Raw genomic sequence first — 23,223 nt, forward strand, 5'->3', positions numbered from 1 at the left:
TAAATTTATATATGTATATCGAACTTTCCGCTAAATTGCACTTTTTATATATTAGTTAATAAACAATTTCAGAAGAATTTATGTTCACACTATATGTTATATATAATGTACTTTAATATTACAATATGTTATAATATACAGAGTATTTGACAATAGATGAAGGCTTCGTTTTTTAACTATAAATATTTGCAAGTTTATATAAAAGATATTTAAGGCAATCCATTATATATACATCATAGTGTATTCTGACAATAATTCAATCAATGTAACTTATGCACATAAGAAATCGGCGGATTTCTTTCCTTTTATTCGAACTTTCAAATATTTATAATTAAAAAAATGAAGTTTCTATTGTAATTTTGTTACTTTTAATTTTCATCTTATTTTATCATATAGAATTATTCATTTGCATATAGAATTATTTATAATATAGAAGACTTATTAAATTTTGTCTTATCTGTTATCAAACACTCTATATAATATGCGTTTGTTTTGTAAAAAAAACCAATTAACATTTTTTTAGCTTTGTAATATAAATAAGTACAGAGAAAAAATTTATAAATAAATGCAGTAAAATGCAGTAAATATTTTTTAGAATTTTACAATCCTAATGTGATTTGTTATTATGACATTAAAAAATTATACAATAAAATCATGATATATAAATCATCAATTTTTGTAAAATGTAAAAGACAAGAAAAATATAATAATGTAAATATAAAATATTTTTATAAAATATAAATTGAAAAACGTTAATAAAACGGAATTATTTCTTTTATTACTATTGTTCTATAAAAATTGTTTGTGTATACTATGATAAAAATCGTTTGTGTATACTATAATAAAGGATCATCATAACATAGAATTAATTTATAAAGTAATATTAAATGTTAAAAAATTATTGATTTTACTATCTTGTAGAATCTGTTCTCTATAAAAAAAACAAAACTATGAAGAGCAAAAATCTTATAGTGAATTTCATTAAGCTTTTGCTTTCTCTTAGATGTTATAAGAGATATACAATTTATGTAAACACACATTACTTCTGTACTTATACGAAATGATAACTATAAGAATAGAATGTAATCAATTTCCTATTGTGCTTATTTGAAACATACCGGCCCGATTGCAAAACCAAAAGCCTGCCGTGGCAATCCGTAGTCGACCGGATAAAAGTCAATCAGCGGCAATTGCTGCGGCTTCCTGGTACGAACTAAGAACATGGTCTCGGCCTTATCTTTTCGATCCTTGCAACTGTCCGTGATAATCTGAGGTCTGATAACATTGTACGAGAATTCGTCCTCGTTGTCGCCGAGTAATCGCAGGGAAAGATCGTAACCGTGAGTTGGATCGTTACCGTTATACCAGGCGACACTGTTAACGCACGTGTACGTAAAGTTTTGATAAGCCTCTTGGCTGAGCAGACGCAGGACATTCATTTGCACTACTCCGATCGTCTCGTATGTTATCTAAAAAAGATGTTTTAAAATTATTTCTATGAGCGTTAAATTTTTCGTAATTTTATTCATTTATGTATTTATACATTTATTTTTGAAAATAATGTTTTGGCAATAGGTATTTCGCTTTATTTTATAAATTCGCGTTTTCTTAACATGTGAGATTATCTAAAATGTATCATATTAGTATTTAAAGTGTAAAGGATTTAACGTCAAGATACTTGTGAAAATAATTTGAATACGATTAATAAATAATATAAAATTTTAAATCTTCTGATTTAAAAAATGTCAATAAATAAAATTTATTAGAAATTTCGTTTTAGAAGAGATTTTTGAAGACCTTTTTTGATGAATTTAATTATGTTCTTATAGTTAATATATTTTTTCAGTTTACAATTCTCAGAAAGTGATGTCTTATTCAAAAATTTCAAATCGAAAATTTTTATGTGTAGTAAATACGAAAATACAATTTATATACTATACAATATCAAAATTTATATCTTTACATATTCTTACATATAGATCTTTAGATGAATTATGATGTTAATATTTTATATGTAATTTTGATAATAATTTCAAGTATCCTACGAGAATTAATGATAATTATACAATCATAGGATGCATTCTTATTATATTATATCGATTCTTTTCACTTATAAGCTTTTTCAAAAAACTTTTAGGAAAAACATAGGAACAATTAATCACAAATTCATAAATGAAAATTCTATCAATCTTACTCTGAATCCTCCACGTAAACGCGAAAACCAATCAATTTTATTATTCTCCTTCTTCCATGGTATATTTGGCATATGACTACTATGGATATCAGGAAATACGCAGGTCTCGCCCATGTTGGTGATATTGCAATATACATAGATAGCGTCGTCAGGCATGCCCAGATTTGGATCGATCCAATACCAACCTGTTGTTTTTTGTCAAATTTTAATTTTTGACACACTTACATATACACATGTATATATATATATATTTATAAATCAATTTATAAATTTATTTAGAAACCTTTAAATTAATATCCGATTTAAAAATTAGATAATGAAAAAAGAATGATTTCTCTCTTACCGTCCTTAAAATGCGGATGACCATAAAACAAATCTCTGCATGTCCTTACCGGATTATTTCTGGTACCAGTTGGTCTATACCTTCGATCCAATTCTTGTCGCATATTAGAAATAGATTTGTATATATCTAAGTACTTTATATCCAAGTCTTCCTTTTCATCTCTAAATATAAATCAAATGTAATTAATTAAAAAAATCTCTTTATTGAATTTAAATTTACACTAAGTAAACATTTTTTGTCACACAAATCTAATACTTAAAAATTATAAAAAAAAAATTATAAAAAAAAATTATAAAAGTGAATGAGATTTTTGACAATGTTTGAAAATTTCAATTGCAGATTGAATCGTACAAGACTTACATATTTTCTGAAGTGTCACGTTTTTTTTTAGCAGAATAATGCGGTGATATCACTCCATCGAAGCTAAAAGACTCCATCGATGGACTAGCTGATCCTGGTGGACCTGGTGGTCCTGGTGGGCCTGGCGAACCTTGCATTCCGTCATTACCTGCGTTTCCTTTGGCTCCAGGCAAGCCTAGTGGTCCTGGTAAACCGGGAGGTCCTTGTTCTCCTTTAAAACCGATTGAACCCACAGGTCCGAGATTTCCTTTAAAGCCTTCTGGTCCAGACAACCCCCGTTCGCCTTTTTCTCCCGTCTCTCCTTGCTCGCCCTTGATACCAACGTTTCCTAGTTCTCCTCGATGTCCTTTAACGCCTCTACGACCTTTGTCACCTTTCGGACCATTTGGACCAACTGGTCCAATTAGCCCAGGTAGACCGACGACACCCGGCATTCCTGGAGGACCGTTTTCCCCGGCTGCTCCTGGTAAACCTCTTTCTCCTGGCAAACCGGGCAGACCAAGTGGTCCTTGAACTCCAATAGGTCCTTGAGGTCCCGGCACTCCCAACGGGCCCATATCTCCTTTATCTCCTGGTAAACCTGCATTACCTTGCTGACCTGCCGGACCTTCCGGGCCCTGAAATTAGCAGTAATTAAATAAATAATTGAAATTTAAACTTAAAATAAATCTCTTATATATTTTATACATTTCAAGAGTTTTTATTTTATTCAAGAATTACATATTTAAATATTTAATTATTATTTTTGAAAAATATCCTAAACAATAAATTAAAATTTTCATACTAGTTTTCCAGGAAGACCTGGTATTCCTTCCTTGCCAGGTGGTCCAGCTTCACCTGGTGTGCCTGGACTGCCTGTTTGTCCATCCTCCCCGTCTTTTCCAGGCTCACCCTTTGCGCCCATGAAACCAGGTTCGCCTGGTGGACCCGGAAAGCCAGGTAATCCAATATCACCTTTTAGTCCTTCAAAGCCAATTAATCCTCGTGGTCCAGGAGGTCCGATAAATCCCTCCTTGCCTTCCTCTCCTTTCGCTCCCGGAAGACCTCTTTCACCCTTAAACGCATCAAATGTGAAGCAATAAAATATTTGAAAATAATTATAATTAATAGATAATTTATTTCCATACAAAATGACAAATTTTATATTAATCAATTGCTACTTCTATTATTTTTTATACTAACATAAAAATACTGCCATTTGCATATATCTAGCTTCTAGCTTCTTTAGATTTTAACGAACTTTAATACAAAAAAATATGTTTATTATTTTGATCTATTTTATATCATATCTAAAAATTATTAAAATTAAAAATGTAAAAAGATAAATATATATGTATGTTTAATCGTATTGATATTTTTAATTTTATCTCGCTGCTTACTATATTTCAAAAAGTTTATATGCATAAATAATCAAATAAATAATGATATAAAATATATTTTCACAAAGTTTACGAATACATATAATCTTACCTGTTTGCCTTCCGGTCCTGGTTTTCCGGGAAGTCCTGCTGGTCCACTGTCTCCTTTTTCACCTTGACGACCTTCTAAGCCTATTGGTCCTTCTGCACCTTTAAAGCCCTTCGGTGCTTTCGGACCTCGTTCTCCTGGACTACCTGGTGGTCCTATGGGACCAATTGCGCCAGGATCTCCAACTTCGCCTTTTACACCCGGCGGACCTGGTAAACCTTGCGGTCCTATGGGTCCAGCTGATCCTGTTGCTCCGACTGGACCAATCTCACCTTTTGATCCTCGCTGCCCAGTCTCACCTGGTGGTCCTTTCTCTCCAGGAGGACCAATTAAACCAGGTTCACCACGTGGTCCTTGTATTCCTTGAGGACCCATAAGTCCCTGTAACAATTACAAGATTAAAAGAATTAATTGAAGAATCATTTTAAATTACCTTTACAGAGTATCCTTCCTCAATGAGCTTGACTTTCACATATATTTTGTTAAGATCATAATCTTTAAAAGATAACAAACTTTTTGAAGGTTACTTAGAGTTAATCTTAACATATGTGAAAGTCAAAATCTTTAAAGAGAAGGAAACACTAATTTAAAAGATCATTATATTTTTTCTTTTTAATTGATTAATTAATATCTACCATTTCTCCTTGAGATCCTTTCAATCCTTTCTCACCGGGTGGACCTATGTTTCCTTTGTCACCGTCCTCACCTGGAAATCCAGCTGGTCCAGGTGGACCAGGTAAGCCTCGTAAACCTGGTAAACCGTCGCGACCTATAGGTCCAAGTAAGCCAGGATCACCCTAGATCAATCGTAGATAATTAATTTTTATAATCGATCGTATATTATTGACTATATATAGTAGTATTATCGTTTAGCATTATTTTAATTTTGTAAATATATATATCTCTTGTATTTTAAAAATTCTAAAAACAAAATTTTTTAACAAAACAAAAAAAAAATATAAATTATAATCTCTGGTTTTTGTAATAAAGCTTATTTTAGAAAATCTATTTTCTGATCAAATTTGTAATTTTATGTATTTGCAATATACGTAAAAGTGTATAGAAAACACTAATACTAAAAATTATACATACATACAAAATACATATTAAGATACATATATATATTAAGATATGTGACATATTAAAATTAAAAAAAGAGTTCTATTTTAAATTCTCGGTTGCAAACTATAAATCATTTAAAGTAAATTTTACCTTTTCGCCTTTAAGTCCAATAAGTCCCCTTTTCCCTTTAGGCCCTTGTTTTCCTTCTGGACCTGGTAGGCCGTCTTTACCAGGATCACCTTGAGCACCTTTATCGCCGGGTAAACCGCGTGCTCCAACAGGCCCCATTTCTCCTTTCAAACCAGGCATTCCCTTAAAAATTTATAATTAATACGAGATAGTTTAAATATTTTATATCACATATAATTCAATAATTAAGAACGTTTGATAAGCCTGCATCAGCAAACATTATTCTTAATACAACTAACAGGCAAACCGTTCAATCCTCTTTCGCCTGGAAATCCTGGTAATCCACTAGGACCTGGTGGACCTTTAGCCCCTGTTAAGCCGGGCGGGCCCGGCAGTCCTTCTTTTCCTTGTTCACCTGGCAGACCAACTTCTCCCGGAACCCCCGGACTACCAGGTGCTCCAGGTTCGCCCGGTTGACCAGGCTCTCCAGCTGGTCCTTGTGGACCGATAATACCAGGAGTACCAGGAGGTCCTGCAAGCCCGGATTCTCCAATTGGACCACGTTCGCCAGGTTGTCCTGGTACACCATCTTTCCCGTCAAGGCCTGGTGGACCAGGTAGTCCTACGAAACCGCGTGGACCTTCAACACCGGGAGGGCCAATCTCGCCTGGTACACCAGGAGATCCTGGCTGGCCAGTATCGCCCTTCGGTCCTGGTAATCCTTCCGCGCCTCTTCTACCACGTGTCCCTCTGAAACCCTGTATAGATATAGCAAATTATAGCAAATTTGGGATAAACTGTCAATATTATATCTTGAGATATTTTTATATTTTGCATGAGTATCTCTAATAAAACATTTTGCTGTCATAATAATTTACCCTTGGCCCTGTTTCACCACGTTCTCCTTGCATTCCATTGCTTCCCTGAAGAAAAAGAGCAAATAATATATTTTATGAGAACACTATATACAAACATTATCAAATACCATCAAAATACTATATACAAACATTATTGAATGCCATCAAAACGCTATACACAAATTTCATATTTAAAAATTTTTAAGAAATTACTCTTTCTCCTTTTTCGCCGCTAGAACCTTGCGGTCCTAGTTGTCCTTTATCTCCTTTTTCTCCAACATTTCCAGGATACCCAGCATATCCGGGTACGCCTATTTTCCCTTTTTCTCCAGACAGACCAACAGGACCAGTTTCACCACGTGGCCCCTCGAAGCCTTTTGGCCCTTCCAATCCTTCAAGGCCTGGAATTCCCTGTGGTCCTGTAGCTCCAGGCTCTCCTTTTGCACCAGTATCACCTTTTTCACCTTCTAATCCTCTTTCACCTTTCTCACCACGTTCACCCGGCGGACCACGCTGACCTTCGTCGCCTTTCACACCACGCACACCCGGAAAGCCTACTGATCCTTGCGGCCCCGACACACCTTGTTCCCCTTTCATCCCAGGAATTCCAGGATTGCCCGGAAGACCAGGAGATCCATCAGCACCCGGAAGACCAGGAATTCCAGGTTTTCCGTGTGGGCCCTTTTATATATATAAAAATTTATTATAATTCGAGAATAATTTCTTATACAAATCTTTGTACAACAATATTCTATATGATAAAATTATTAAAAATAATGTTATTTGTAAAAATGTCATTTAAGAAATTATGTATAAAGTATCAAATTTACTTTTATTATTTTTTTTAATAAAATATTTATACTTTTTATGCATATATTTTAACAACGAATTGAAAAAAAACATGAAAACACTAACTTACGACTAAACCAATCGGTCCTGGTGGACCTTGAAGGCCAGATGGTCCCATAGGACCTGCAGGTCCTGATTGACCTGGTAAACCAGGTAGACCGGGCGGGCCAACATTGCCTTTAGCACCAGGTGGACCTTCGTTTCCCGGAATACCGGGATTACCTGGTACGCCAGGGAAACCTCTTGGTCCAATAAATCCTCTCGGACCCTGTACAAGTAGACAAAATTTTATAATTTATCTTTCAGATTTGCCAAAAAATATTTGTAAATATAAATATAAATATATATTTGTAAATATATATATATATATATACATATATATTACAATAATGATTTTAATATATTTTACCAATTCACCAGGTAAACCCGGTAGACCAGGAGGACCGTCCTCGCCTTGCATTCCTTCATGGCCCGGTAGACCTGGTTCTCCAGGTTTCCCTGAAGGTCCCCGTTCGCCCTTATCACCCGGTAAGCCTGGTAATCCTATCAGTCCTTGCTCACCCTTTATTCCCGGAATTCCGGGAGAACCACGCTCGCCGTCTCTACCAGGATGACCTCTCCTGCCCTCTCTGCCAGGATTTCCGGGACTTCCTATGAAAAAAAATCTTGTTTTACACTAGAGCAAAAAATATACAGTTAAAAAAAATAGCAAGGAATTTAATTTACAAAATCGATTTTTTAAATTTTAATGTAAATTTAAATTTCAAGAATTTAAGTGAATTGAAAAAATATAAGACAAATTAAAAATTTTTTTCTCTAATCTCTTTGATTAAAGATTAGAAATTGATAACTTTAAATATTATAATTTAGAATAAACACGCTTCTATAAAGCGCGTTTAAGTCGTCAACTTTTTATAAAAATTATATCAAACTTGCTATTTCATACCTCTTTCTCCTCTAGGCCCAGGTTCACCAATATCACCGAGTTCTCCTTTGTCACCCTGTGGTCCAGGCGGTCCGTCCGGTCCCGGGATACCTGTAAGTCCTACAGGACCCTCTATACCTCTCATTGCAAGCATGTGTTGCGACAGTATCTGCTTTATCAATTCTGCTTGGGAGTCCGGTCCCTTCTCGTTGCCCTGTTGACTCAACAAGGGTATTACAAAAACGTTACCCGGTGGACCTGGTACACCTGGTAATCCAGCCAATCCATCTTTACCGGGTTCGCCTTTCTTGCCTGAAGATCCAGGTATTCCTGGCGGTCCAGGAAATCCACGAGGACCTGGTGTACCTCGAGCATTATAATACATTTTATTAGAATGCATTGAAAGAGTACGTATGTATTCCTCGTTATAAGGATCAATTGTCGACTCGTCGTAATACTGCTGATTATTTAATTTCGTCTCATACATATTCGCAATCGTTGTTTCTGCTCCGTAAGACGTCTGAAACATTAGTGTTCAACATTAGGGTTCATATAAAGAACATGGTTTTACATTAATCTTATAAATATATGTATATCTTGAAATTAATGCTTTTAAAGTTTTAAGCATAATATTTTGTTTAAAACATTCTTTAACATTAATTTTATTTGTTTTATATTTATTCTTACGGGAATATTAATTGTTGATCTTAATATATTAGTTAGATCTGTATCATCTCTGTCCGAGTCTTTCTTATTCGCTTTTCCATAATCATCTTCATTCCCACTCGATGATGCATTGTAATATAGTCTGCCTCTTAAATGATGTTTACAGTCTGGCGCAAATATCGTGCAAATCTCATAACCGGCGTCTGGATTGGGAGCGATCTTTAGCATTTCGAGACTTCCCTAAAAGTATGTAAAATATATGCACGTCATAGTTTTAACTTTTATTTTTATCGTTTCACGATTAAAGTTTTTTCCTTTCGGATAAAAAATTTTATAAAAAATGGATTTTTTATCAAAAACAATATCTTATTTTATTGCGATTTTTTTCTCACCAGATAAAAACCACCTCTAAGCTGTTGTCCAATCATAAAGATGCCGCTGATCATTTTTTCGGGATTCCTTTGCAGCTTCTTCGTGATATATCTATCACAATCGAGAATAATCGTAACGGTGTCACCCTTGATGCTAATTCCTAATCGATGCCATTCTCCATCGGAAATATCGACGTCGAAAAAAATTGTATCGCTCTTTTCCTCCGCATTTGTGTTGTAAAACAGGCTGATGTTACGCCCCAACGAAAGAATCAACTGTTCTTCACCAGTATCGCCATAGATAGTAAAGAGTATCGGCATCGTATAATCTACAGCCAACAATTTTAAAAATTTTATTTAATTAAAATGATAATTTTCGTGCAATTTTCATAATCATGTAACGTAATAACAAGACAGCAACTTAAATAATTTCAAAATTCAAGAAATATTTAATATAAATAATTAAAAGAAATCCAAATTAAAAAATTTAATTAGATTTGCAAGCACAGATGAATAAAATAATAATCTATTATAATAGAATTTTGAATCTGTTTTTTTTCCTAAGTTTTTAATAATAAATATTGATTTTAAATTCTTTAAATTATTATCTCTTTTATACAAATAAGAACTTTGATTAACTTTACATTATAATTCTTGTTTAAATTATAATTAATAATATTGATAATTAAAAACGCCTTGATTAAAATATCGAAGTGCGTCTAGTTATAATTACTGATGCAGATAATTATAATTTTCTACAGGCTTAGACTCACTGGCTTTTGGCTTTGCGACGATCAAAATGGAGAAATCCTGCGGTATGCCAGACGGAAATAGCGTATTAGTATGAACCATCAAGATTGCGGCTTCCGCAATATCATACGCGACCATATCATCTCCACAACGATTTTGTGTCATCGTTACTCCGAAAAGTTGTTCTTGCATCCCTGTGGCTTTAATTAGATCCACCACATTCTTTGCTAAAATAAAATTAAAAAGATATCACATTAATATTTTATTTTATTTTGTTTTACTTATTTTATTTATAAAATTACATATTATTTTAATGAATTTAATTTACACATTTGCAACAGATTTTTTTTTCTTTCAGGGAAACATTGTCCATTCGATATCTACGGACTTTTCAATTATAATCGAAATATATTTACTTTTTCTTCTCGATGTAATAATAGAGTAACTAAACTTAGAGGATAAAAATCGTGCTAATAAACACAATAGGCACAACGAACAACTAAAAACCTAGTAACCCATGGCCCGGCTATCATAATTTAAGTTATTGAGACGACTGTCCGGATCAATTTAAAAGAAGACTCAACTCAACTGCAACATGCAACTTTGCATGTCGCACATACGCATCTCAATTAACGCAATAGAGATCAGTTAGCAACGCATCTACCGACAATAAGCTTACATTATCCCGAAGAAAGTAGAACTTTCTTAATTATTTGCCTTTTTTTCTTCACAATAACTTAGACAATAATTTTTTTATATGTCTTTATAATATATAGGTTTTAAATTTAAAAATTATAATTCTCTGCCAAGATTTTTTCTTCTTCATGGAAAAATAATATTCTGGTCTTTCATTTTTATATATAATATAATTACATTTTAATTAAAAAATATCTAATTAGAAAAAATTGTGAATTGTACAAATGTTAATATAAAATTATAACACAAAGTTTTCTCTTTCAATTTCGAGAGAATATAAGGATTAACTAAAATAATTTATATAAACATAATATTAAAATAATTCGTTACTTATCATTTTAGGGAATTATAAATAGAAAGCAATAAATTAAAAATAATAAACAATTTAATAAGACAAGATTTATTATTAATGCAAATGAAACAATAAGTAGTTCTTACGTTTAGAATTTATTTAATTGAGATTATTGTTTAATTTATTCAATATCTTATTTAATCTAAATACATATAAATTTACTTTTAATTTATTTTTTAATCACATTTCTTCTTGTTATTATAAATTCTAAAAACAATATTATTATTTTTTTATAATATTTACTTTTTATAGTATTTATATTTTTATTATATTTATTTTTTTAATATTTATATTTTTACTATAACATTTATTTCTTATATATGCTAGAATTTTCTACTTTGGAAATATTTCTAGAATTATTTATCTTATTTTTAATTGATCTGCAATAAGACTCATAAATAATTTAACATTATTGTATTTCAGTAATAAAATAACTTTAAATCTATGTTAATTTATATATATTTTTTCTTATACTATATATATTCTCTTCAAAATTTAAAACCGAAAACATTCAAACAAAAACAGAAATAGTTTTGTTAAAATAATGTATATAAAATAAAACAATAAAAAAAATTGTGTGAAATCTTTTGAAAATGTTTAAAAGTAATTTAAGAAAGTAATTTCGGGCTTCTTTTACAGAGACATAATTAGACTATAAATATTTATATTATTTTGCAATAAAACATATTTCGCCACGCAGAAAAAATAAATACTATAAAATTCAATTCTCGCACAAAAAATTATTTAATTATTGAAAAAGAATCAGTTCGTCGATACATTTCCATATTAAAGATCGATTTGAAATTTTGATCAAAGGAATTATCGTTGCTAAGATGATCGAAAAAATGTGTTTTATATAAATTTATTTATTCTATATGTCAACTTTGCTTACCCATATCTCGCGTCACGATATCCGTTGCTCTTGTCTGCTGAAAATTTAGTGTAACCGGCAAGAGATACAAGAGATGCACGATCCAGAAAGATCGCGACACTCTCCATTGCCTTCCCGTGTAGTTTTTCGGTTGCATAGTATCTTGTCCTCTCTTCAAAACATATTTTCTTAAATTTGCAAAATGCACGTTAAGTAGACTTTTGCAAGTCAGAATTACCAGAGGTTTGACGTCAAAACTTCGATTAATTAATAAATTCCGGATACGAGGTTACATTCCGATCATCCGGGCCTCTTTTTTTCTCTTTCAACCCCTTTTTACCTCTTCTTGTTACTTTGATTCTCCTTCCTGTTGAACCTTCCCCATTCTTTAAATAATACAATACAGCTTTTTTTCTTTGAGCGCGATTTTTCTTCTTTCTCTCTCCTCGTGCCAAGTTATTACGCGACTGTTCTTCTTTCAACTTAATTTTCTGCTATCGCGATGCAAGCACACTGTGCACTATGTGTACATGCAACTGTCGCTTATTGTTAGATGACGCGCTGTGCATTCCACGCACATTATACTTTTTAATAATTGTTTCATGTCTCTCTTTCTATTGACACTGATTCGTATGATACACGGAATATCACTCGCATCTCTCTCTATCGAATTACTCACGTCTTTATCTCAAAACAGTGATACACTTTGAAAGTAGCGCTGGCTTGCAAAGAAAAAAAAAAAGAAACTTTTTTTCAAGTTCTCTCCCTTCGTTTTCTCCCCCTTTTCTACTTTAGTTCTTATATATAATGAACTAAAATAATTTTATCTTTTTTTTTTTTTTTTTTTACACAGCACTATTAGAGCTGTCACCTGTCACATTATTTCTTTGAAGCATGATTAATATATTATACTAGATACACTTTTGTTGATTATATTTGTATACTTTTAGTTTTTTTTAATTAAAGAAAGAAAATAGAAACTATTGAAGAAAAGAGAAAGATATAAAGAGAATTTATAAAAATTATTTATAAAAAGAATATAAAATATAGTTTTAATATATATTAATATTTATTAATATATATTTAATATATATATTAAAAGAAATAAAATTTTAGATATTTATATAGAAAAACGAGCAACTCAATTTTTAAACGTTTTTACAGGCGTAATTTTACAAAAATAAAATATAATTTTAATTAAAGTTTTCAATTAACTGTCAATTTAAATGTTAATTAAAAAAATTTATGTCGCTTTTTTAAAAAAATATTTTTTAATTTAAAGCAAATGTATTTTTGTATCTCGTATCTCGTATCATATCTCTGTGTGTTGTTAATGGTGTAAAGGCGCCACTGTACAAGGCATGAAAGTGCCGTCATCTCAAGCTTCCATCTGGTTAGGTTAGGTTATTTATGCGAGCCATGTGTTCTGATGTGCTCACACAAACTTGTATTTAATGTCGAAGACCGAGTAAAATAGTGATTGATACTGTTATATAATTTAAAAAGTGTAAAAATAAAATCAATAACAATGACAAATAAGAAGGTGAAGGCTTACGTGAAAAAGAAACGTATACCGGAGAGTAAAATAATCGAGCAGCTATGCTCCAAGTATAACACTGTAAATATATAACCTCATATATAAAATGCAACGAGATATAACAGTGAAAAAAATGTAAACTAATTGCAATCTAATTATAGATAAACGTTACCAAAACAATAAAATTCAGCGACCTTCCCTTGTCAAAGCTCACTTTGAAGGGCTTATCGGAAAATAACTATGTCGACATGACGGATATCCAGAGGCAAAGCATTGGCTTGGCTTTGCAAGGCAACGATATCTTGGGAGCTGCAAAGACTGGCAGCGGCAAGACATTGGCTTTTCTTATTCCAGTATGAACTGTATCAATATCTCTCATGTCTGTGTTATTGATATGATATATAATTGATATATTATTGTTGTTATTATTGTAGGTTTTAGAAATTTTATACTGCAAACAATGGTCAAGATTGGATGGCTTAGGCGCACTAATTATTACACCAACAAGAGAACTGGCGTATCAAATATATGAGACATTGCGAAAAGTTGGTCACTACCATGACATCTCAGCCGGTCTGATTATAGGAGGAAAGGATTTGAAATTTGAAAAGAAACGTATGAATCAATGCAATATAATGATATGTACACCAGGACGTCTGCTCCAACATATGGATGAAAATCCATTATTTGATTGTGTAAATATGCAGGTAATTGCGAAATAATATCTTTTTTTAATTAGTTTTTTTTTTAATAAGCATAGGGTATTTATTCTTAACTTCTTAAGGATTTACTTCATAATTTTTATCCTAAAAATATATAATTTATGACAGAAACTACATGATGAATATGGCATAATAATTTGTTTATTATTTCTAAAGAAATTTATATGTTATTTTTAATTTTTAAACATTTATTAAAAATATAACAAATTTTATAATTATTATTCAAAACAAAATCTAAATAATAATTCAAATCAAGATTTAAAAATATTGAAAAGAAAAATTTATATAAAGTCAAGATCATTCTTAAAACTTTTATCTTTAAAAATTTTAAATAAATCACAGAAACTACAGACTTGAATGCCATTGAAAACTTTTTAATTATTTTTGAGCAATGGTTATTGCATGACTAATAAGTGCTAAAAAAAACCTAGAACATTCTCTTTTAAACTACCTAATTATAGTTGTCAATTTTTTAAATTAAAAGAATGTTAATCTCTTAAAAAAAACTGTATAACATATCCAAAAATGATGTTTTTATTATATAAGAATAATTACATAAGAAAAATTAATGAAGATATAATAAATTATAGGTACTAGTGTTAGATGAAGCAGATCGTTGTTTAGACATGGGTTTTGAAAAGACCATGAATTGTATTATTGAAAATTTACCACCCAAACGACAGACTTTGCTCTTTTCGGCGACACAAACAAAGTATGTATATTGAAGGATAATTTTATGAAATTAGAATTTTATTTTGGAATGTTATATCAAGTATATTTTACATTTTTATTAGATCTGTAAAAGATCTAGCAAGGTTAAGCCTCAAGGATCCGTTATATGTGTCTGTGCACGAATATTCTACGCATACCACACCGGAAAGTTTACAACAAAATTACATTGTATGTTCCTTAGAAGATAAAATAGCGATGCTGTGGTCTTTTATACGGAATCATCTAAAGCAGAAAATTATTGTATTTTTTTCTAGCTGTAAACAGGTAATTATCTTTTTATATCAATATTAAGTTGCCGGATTGAAATAATTTACTTATCTAAAATGAATTTTTACAGGTGAAATATATGTATGAAGCGTTTTGTCGACTACGTCCTGGCGTCAGTTTATTAGCTCTTTATGGCACACTTCATCAACTAAAAAGAATGAGTATTTATGAAACATTTTGTAAGAAGCAATATGCTGTCTTATTTGCCACTGATATTGCATCTCGTGGATTAGGTACTTAAATCTTATGATAATACTTTGAATATCTTTTATAAATTTTTATAATTTTAATATTGGAATTTTTTTTTGTCACAAAAAAATAGATATACATAGAATGAAAATTTTTTATAGTCTTATATTATCATATTAAATTAAATAGCATATTATTGCAATTTTGTAGATTTTCCTGCTGTAAATTGGGTGCTTCAAATGGATTGTCCAGAAGACACCAATGCCTATATACATAGAGCAGGCAGAACTGCCAGATTTCAAAGTGGTGGCGAGTCTCTCTTAGTCTTGTTGCCATCCGAAGAGGGGATGGTCGAAAAGCTTAAACAACGTAAAATACCAATAAATATGATAAAGTAAGATTTATTATATATACATACAAGAATTTTGCTCTGACGTACTTATGTCCATTATTTTTATATTTAGAATCAATCCAAACAAGCTGCAGTCACCACATCGTAAACTTGAAGCTTTATTAGCGCGAGATGTAGCATTGAAAGAAACAGCTCAGAGAGCTTTTATAGCATATATCAAATCAGTTTTCCTAATGAAAGATAAAGAGGTCTTCAATGTGCATACTTTAGACACAGATGCGTATGCCAAGTAAGTATTAAAAAAAGATCAAACTTAAATCGTAATGTACATTATATTATATTTATGTACATATATGTTGAGTATTTTTTCACGATTGATTTTTCACAGATCGTTAGGTTTAGCTATTCCTCCAAGAATCCGATTCTTGCAAAGAATGCAAAAAAGAATATCGGCTGATAATAACATTAAGATTGGAGATGAAGAGACAAATAAAATTTCAACCAATTCGGAAAATGACAGTGAGCAAGAAGATAGTGGAGACAGTTCTGACACAAGTGATATTCCTGATACTGCAAATAGTGAAAAGAAACAGATTAAAAAGAAAGATCTTACTTCTCTTCAGTTTGGTAAGAAAATTAACCAATCTTTCGTTATCTTGTATTATATAAACTAAGGACGATTATTTCTGTTGCACACACAAAATGTGTTTAATTAATCATTTAATGTATAATTTTTTTTTATAGATGATAGTGATGATGATGATATATTAACTATAAAGAGGAAAAATATAGATATTGATATACCAATAACAGAGAAAGATGATAAGATTGCAAATAAAAAGAAAGTCATTACAAAGGTTGCACTGGCCAAAAAGATTCTCAAAAAAAATATTATACCTAACAAAAAGACTACATTTGATGATGAGGGACAGGTAAGAGAATTATATTAAGCCTCTTATACATAGTTTCTTTTTCCAACATAAGCATGTGTAAGTTATTAATTTTTAATCTGTGATAGTTTTATAAAATTGCATACATAAAGTAATTAATGCACGCTCGTGTTGAAATTAATAAAGTTCTAAATAAAAGTAGAAATTAACAAAAATACTTATATTTCAGGAATTAATCGATTCTACCAAAACGAAAATGTCAGAATTAGCTCGGCAGTATGAAAATGAAGACGATTCTGGTATTAATATTGAAATAGCTAGGCAAATCTTGCGCGAGGAGGATCAGTTTGATAAAAAAAGATTCAGAGAAAAGATTAAAGAAAAGCATAGAGAGGAAAAGAGAAAACTGAAAGCTAAGAAGAAAAAAGATGCAAATAATGAGGAGGAGAAAGATGTTTCTTCGTCTAATGAAGAAGTTGATGTTGGCAATGATGATGTTAGCGAAGATGAATCTGGTGAAGGTCCTGATATTTCGTGGTTACCTGATCCAGATAAAATATATGGCAAGCAACGAAATACAGATGAAGAAGCATCGTCTACTAACGAGTCTGAGGAAAATGAATTTGAGAAAGAAAGTGTAGTTCACAGGTAAAAGGAGCACATTATTTGTATAAATTGTAAATAAATTCGAAGACTTTCATTCTTCATGTTTGTCTTACAGGCCATCCAAAAGAAAATTGATGACACAAGAGGAGTATAAGAAGATAAGGAAAAGACAGAAAGTATCGAATGTTACTGATTTACAGGCCGATGAAGAATTAGTTTTGCAACTATTACAAAATTAATTCCAAATATTTTTTAGAAATGTAAATTTACATTTTATTCATATGAACACGGCATATATATATATATATATATATATATATATATATATATATATATATATATATAGTTCACAATGTAATCTTAAAGTAATAAAGTGTAATTTTACATTATATTAAAATTTTTATATATCTAAATAAAATTGTACTAAAGCAATATCTGAACATCTGGTCACAGTTTGTCGTTAATGAATTATGACCATATCTTTCACTTAAGCAGAGTATTATTTTAATGGTAGGATACTTAAAAGTATATTAATGGTAAGAATTTCACATAATTATTTTCACAATACAATAGTCACAGCATTTTGTAAATTTGTCTATAGGAAGTGCTACTATATTCTTATATATATAGTATATATTTTATATATAAAATTCCGATTATTACACAAATTATTATATTACAGAATACATTGTGATTTATAGCAAGAAGTTTGAAACCTGTCGAAATATTTTCAAGTATTTCATAGCAATTTTGTGCGAGATATTTGCAGTTTCGAACGCCTGAAATCTGGTAACTATTATCAAAACTTTAATCGCAATTGTCGTAGCTATCTTAGTCTATTATTATTATGATTTCACTAAAAAGAGCAATCACACAAGCTTCTTGGTATTTTTTTTTTTTTAAATTCGCCGCACTTTGTGAACAGCTACTACAAGAGATTTTTAGAATAAAAATTTTCAGTCTTAAGCAGTTGCGAACTTAATATTTTTCAATATATTATCAATGACTTCCCTGCTCGTCGCAGTGCCACCAAGATCGCGGGTGTGCACACCCTGATTAATACTCTTGTTGATCGCATTTTGTATAATGATAGCGTGATGTTTGTGACCCAGATGACGTAGCATGTCTACCGCAGCGTTCAGCATCGCGATGGGATTTGCGGTATTCTTGCCGGCGATGCTGGTGCCGGTGTTACGAGTTCCCGGCTCAAAGACCGTGTAGTGTTCGCCGTAATTCTTGCCTGCCAATAGTCCAGCACCGCCTAACAAACCGCACACGACGTTCGATACGATAGCGCCGTACAGATTGGTCGTCAACACGACGTCAAATTGATGTGGATTCGAAACCAGCTGCATGCAACAATTGTCGATGATCATGTCGTTATGGATGATGCTCGGATAATCCTTGGCAACCTGCTGTGAAATTTCCAAAAAGAGTCCGTCTGAGAGCTTCATGATATTTGCCTTGTGGACCGTCGTAACTTTCTTCCGGTCATTCCTTTTGGCGTACTCGAAGGCGTAACGTGCAACACGTTCTGAGTTGCAGCGAGTAACAACTTTCATACTTTCGACGACCCCATAGACGCTTTCATGTTCCAGCATGGAGTACTCGCCCTCGGTGTTCTGCCTGACAATCACTATATCGATGTTCTTCTGGCGAGAGTTGACGCCCGGATAGGATACGCAGTGCAGAACGTTTACATAGAGGTCAAGTTCATTTCGTAACGCAACGTTTCGTGAAATAACATCCGCTTGTGTGCTACGTGTTTCTATGTTACCCTTTAATGCAACTCCATTTCTGCGTATCGAAGTAATTGCGTAATCTAAGTCGACGTTGTCGGTTGCATTGGGATCAATCTCAACATCCTCAAAGTCTACTGGTACACCAGCGTATTTAAAAACCTAGAGAAAATAATTAACCAAATAATATGTATTTCATAGATATAGATTTTATGTAATGTTGGTTATACATCAAAATAATGTCTATAAAATGGTTTTTATAAATTGATAGACTCTACCATCAAGAATTAAACAAATTGTCAGCAAATTTTATTAAATACAATCATAGACAAGAAAGATTTATATATATATATATATTCCTCTTATATAAATAAATAAATATATTTATAAATTCATTTCAATGTCAGCTTTCTGACTGGAAATAGTAATATACTAAGCTTTCTATCTTTAAGTTTACACCATTATAAGCTATAAATTTTGACTGCTGCTTACATACCTCTTTAACATAAGTCATTAACTCTGGTCCGATACCAGCTCCAGGTAACATGGTCACAGTATGCCTACCACCGTACTGGGCTTTTGGTATGGGCATCACCTTCTTCATGGTAGGAGTTTTGTGCTGAATATCGAAGCCAGATAGAGAAGCACATCGATGGCTTTGGAACATCACGGGCTTTGGTTTCATATATCTCAGAACTGAACGGGCAGCCATCTCGACCTAGTGTTATGCTGTAAATATTTCACAGATCATCAAATTTATTTGTTGATTGTAGACATTCGCGCAACAAGAGAAAAAAATATGATCTTATTCATTACGTACCGTGTTACTTTTACGAATGCTATTTTAACAATACCCTCCAAGTGCCTCGAAGACCTTGTCTATATTTTCGCCAATCAACAGCGCATCGCAGCGCACCACGCACCACAGCTGACTACACAACACCCAGATGTTCAATCTGAGACCGAGTACAGTCTGTTACCTACACTTTTTGCACTCTTTTAGAACGTAAAAAATAAAATCTATACAACAAAATTAAGAAATTAACCAATCACCTTTGATTTGATTATTCTTCTAACATTCAACTGTGATTGGTCAATTTCTTGGAGTTCTCGGATCGTGGACACAAGGCTTAAGCCTCGTCTACGAATCGTTGGTCGTAAGAAATTTAACCAATCACAATTGAATTTCGAAAAGAATACTCGAATACGATTGGTTAAGTTGCTTACGATCAACGACCAACGATTCATTGTAAACGAGGCTTGGGCCGTTGTTAATCTAGGGATTTTCATGGCGGTCAGTTAACTAGCCTTACATTTTTCGCGGCAACGCACGATGTCGCGAGGTTGCAACCAAAGTGACGCACTACAAACAGCCGAAAAGCTTCGCTCACAGTAATATAGAGTAATCTACAACGATCTACTTTGAGAAAGACGCGGTGTAACAACGCCCCAGGTGAGTGTTTGATGTCTTTGTCATCGGGCGTGCTATAAATGCGAACGAGTCACGTTATTGACACGTAATGGGAATAAAGTCACGAGTGCCGGTAAACGCGTCGCCGCCAACGTTATTGTCTCCGCCATTTTGAGCTCGAACCTCCGATAATCCGATAATGCTTAATTTTGCAGCCGCGTTAATTTCTCTTTCTCATTTTAGGAGAATTCAATTTGGATCTCTTGCTTGTGAATTATTGCAGATTACATGAGAATCGTAAGCGAGCATGTACGATTACACTCGTTAACGTGAATTTTAAACTTTCATATTTTCCTGTAATTCTTAATTTTTTTTTTTTTTTTTTATATCATTTGAAGTACATCTAACGCGACGTGTAATTATTTAGAAAAAAGCCTTTATTGTATTTACATATATGTCACACTGTACTGCAAACTTGATAGTCGATTATAGTTTTTCATTTCATTGAAAAAGAGAGAAGAGAATTTTTTGATATACTTTGTCGTTTGTTTGTATGAATTCAGAAGTTGCATCTTTTATTTTTTAGTTACAATTGTATAAATGATTTTCTAGACAAAAGGCAAAAATTAATAACGAAATTTATTTAGTTTTATTTACAGTATATAACGAACCATAATGAGTAAAGTTAAGGAATCACCCCCTACGGACAATGAAACAGAGGAGGAATTTAGTGTGGAGAAAGTTTTAGATAGAAGAGTTGTGAAGGGAAAGGTATGGGAGATCTTGTTATCTATACTTTGTAACTATTGGTTGTTAAGATTTATTATTCTAAATAGATTTCTCTCTGAATTACAGGTGGAGTATTTCTTAAAATGGAAAGGCTATTCAAACGACGAGAACACTTGGGAGCCTGAAGAAAATTTGGATTGTCCAGACTTAATCGCGCAATTTGAAGAGCAGAGAAAAAAAAAAGAGGCAGCGGCATCTGGAAAACGTCATGAGGAGAAAGAGAAGAAACGAAAAAGCGCCAGTACACCGACACCTACTCAGGCTAAGAAAAAGTCAATAGTAGAAGAAAAGAAGCCGGAAGGTAAAGGAGGGAAGCATCGAAAATTTCTTTAAAATATATAATTTTTACTTTTATTTATCTTTCTCCTTTTCTTTTCTTATTTTTTTGAAAGATATTAAAGCCATTGTACATGTTTATTTTAATAAAGATAAACATTATCGAATTTCAATGTAATTGCAAATATGTATTTATGTTATAGGATTTGACAGAAATTTGGAACCCGAACGTATCATCGGCGCGACAGATTCCAGCGGGGAGTTGATGTTTTTGATGAAATGGAAAGGAACCGACGATGCAGATTTAGTGCCTGCACGCATTGCCAATGAAAAGTGTCCACAGATTGTAATTAAGTTTTATGAGGAACGACTTACGTGGCACAGCCCCACTCATGACGAAGAAAATTCTACAAAACCGGACCCAGAGTAGCGTCCAGCTTACAGATACACATATACCGCTCGCTTTAGAATATATCGCATTTGAATTTTTTAAGCATATAAAAAAAAATTGAAACAACTTGCAAGTTTATCCATTGTCATTGCACACATTGCAAATATAGATTTAACATTTTTTTACAAACTTTGGAGAGTTACAAGCGAGCACCCTAACACAGTCCTGTCAATATATTTAATCCGTCAAAGTGGCCAATTTTTATTTATGTAAAACAATTTCTAATATTTGGTTTCTTTTATTTTTATATATATATATACATACTCTTGCTAAAAATATTAAAGTACTACAGTGCTGTTTTCTATTTATAACTTGGCTAAATTTTGTGATTCACGCCTACTGCTTTACCATTTACTGCTCACGTTAACAATGAGGCGTCGTTCGCGGCACTTATTGTTACCTTTAGGCGTGTCCACATTGCTAATTTAATAGAACAATATGTCCCTAAACATCGCTAGTTTCGAAATTTTTAAAAATATTTTATATATCTTATTAATAATTAAAGATATATAAATTAATTATATAATGTCTAACATTTATATTTTATTCATCAAAAAAACAATTTAGATTCAAATTTTAAGGACTGCCACTTAAGAACTCTTTTGAAAACATTTTCAATAAATATTTTCAAAGCATACGATAAGTTTCTGTTACACACAAATAATACTTTGAATTGAATTGTATAATTATTTTTAATACTTCAAAGATAGATTTATGTATTATTAATAAATAGTGACATTATCATTATCAAAGTACTTTTCTTTCCTTTTTTCTTCTAAAGTTTCTACACATTTTTTTCTATATTACATTATTCTATATATTCTATAAACATGAATTTAAAAAATTTTATATTTATTATTTACCTATAAAGTTTAAAATTTATAAACTCAGACTAGATAACATATTAATTACAATGAAAGGCCATGTTTTCTAATGAAAATAAGACAAATTATTAACAAATAATCATCTATAGCAAATTAAAGTTTTATTTAATTTATATAGTTTAATATTTCTGAACTAAAAATTAGTTGAAAATAATGATTAAATAATATAATATGTTTAAAGACGATTTATTGTATTAAAATATTGCATTATTTAAATTATCGTTATTATATCAAAAATTGAATTTGTATTATTAACGACAAATAAATATTTGTACTATAAACGTATTAAGCAATAACAGGGAAATGTATCATTATGTAATATATCATTATATATATATATATATTATATATTTTAGATAAATATATATATATATATATACTGGAGTGTGTGATTTTAATATGATTTTACAAATAATAGTAATTGAATAATTGAATTGTTCGTCATTTTCAGATTATTCTATATTGTTCAAAATATCAATTTAGAGT

The 23,223-nt window shown here is 31.6% G+C and overlaps 4 protein-coding genes across 7 annotated transcripts; 2 read left to right on the top strand and 2 right to left on the bottom strand.

Annotated features, from left to right (window-relative positions):
* Nucleotides 1-984: 984 nt before the first annotated feature.
* LOC140672560 (uncharacterized) lies at nt 985-12,728 on the bottom strand. Its single transcript, XM_072904805.1, has 18 exons — nt 11,914-12,728; nt 9,997-10,200; nt 9,245-9,552; nt 8,874-9,092; nt 8,208-8,706; nt 7,671-7,912; nt 7,332-7,529; nt 6,626-7,093; nt 6,434-6,478; nt 5,855-6,313; nt 5,577-5,738; nt 5,000-5,161; nt 4,368-4,745; nt 3,682-3,951; nt 2,898-3,514; nt 2,538-2,698; nt 2,195-2,379; nt 985-1,469 (listed from the first exon to the last, which is right to left on the bottom strand). The coding sequence occupies exons 1-18, from the start codon at nt 12,047-12,049 to the stop codon at nt 1,104-1,106; spliced, it is 5,079 nt and encodes a 1,692-aa protein (XP_072760906.1). The 5' UTR covers nt 12,050-12,728; the 3' UTR covers nt 985-1,103.
* A 550-nt stretch (nt 12,729-13,278) lies between these two features.
* LOC140672396 (probable ATP-dependent RNA helicase DDX10) lies at nt 13,279-18,153 on the top strand. Its single transcript, XM_072904527.1, has 12 exons — nt 13,279-13,510; nt 13,591-13,782; nt 13,864-14,136; nt 14,742-14,863; nt 14,946-15,147; nt 15,221-15,383; nt 15,550-15,733; nt 15,804-15,980; nt 16,080-16,318; nt 16,436-16,623; nt 16,811-17,229; nt 17,303-18,153. Exons 1-12 carry the CDS (start codon nt 13,421-13,423, stop codon nt 17,424-17,426), a joined length of 2,373 nt encoding a protein of 790 aa, XP_072760628.1. The 5' UTR covers nt 13,279-13,420; the 3' UTR covers nt 17,427-18,153.
* Idh3g (Isocitrate dehydrogenase (NAD(+)) 3 non-catalytic subunit gamma) lies at nt 17,803-19,907 on the bottom strand. The gene is made up of 3 exons (XM_072904528.1): nt 19,747-19,907; nt 19,423-19,655; nt 17,803-19,088 (listed from the first exon to the last, which is right to left on the bottom strand). Exons 2-3 carry the CDS (start codon nt 19,636-19,638, stop codon nt 18,150-18,152), a joined length of 1,155 nt encoding a protein of 384 aa, XP_072760629.1. The 5' UTR covers nt 19,639-19,655; nt 19,747-19,907; the 3' UTR covers nt 17,803-18,149.
* A 333-nt stretch (nt 19,908-20,240) lies between these two features.
* Nucleotides 20,241-22,605, top strand: LOC140672578 (chromobox protein homolog 1). Of its 4 annotated transcripts, none has more exons than XM_072904827.1 (4): nt 20,241-20,379; nt 20,985-21,108; nt 21,193-21,427; nt 21,606-22,605. In XM_072904827.1, exons 2-4 carry the CDS (start codon nt 21,013-21,015, stop codon nt 21,830-21,832), a joined length of 558 nt encoding a protein of 185 aa, XP_072760928.1. In that variant the 5' UTR covers nt 20,241-20,379; nt 20,985-21,012; the 3' UTR covers nt 21,833-22,605. The 4 variants fall into 4 exon arrangements, with proteins under 4 accessions (XP_072760928.1, XP_072760929.1, XP_072760931.1 ...); XM_072904828.1 differs by having other exon boundaries at nt 20,997-21,108; XM_072904830.1 differs by lacking the exon at nt 20,241-20,379 and adding an exon at nt 20,437-20,634 and having other exon boundaries at nt 20,997-21,108.
* Nucleotides 22,606-23,223: the final 618 nt, after the last annotated feature.

Source organism: Anoplolepis gracilipes, chromosome 13 (assembly GCF_047496725.1).
Source record: "Anoplolepis gracilipes chromosome 13, ASM4749672v1, whole genome shotgun sequence".
NCBI lineage: Eukaryota > Metazoa > Arthropoda > Insecta > Hymenoptera > Formicidae > Anoplolepis > Anoplolepis gracilipes.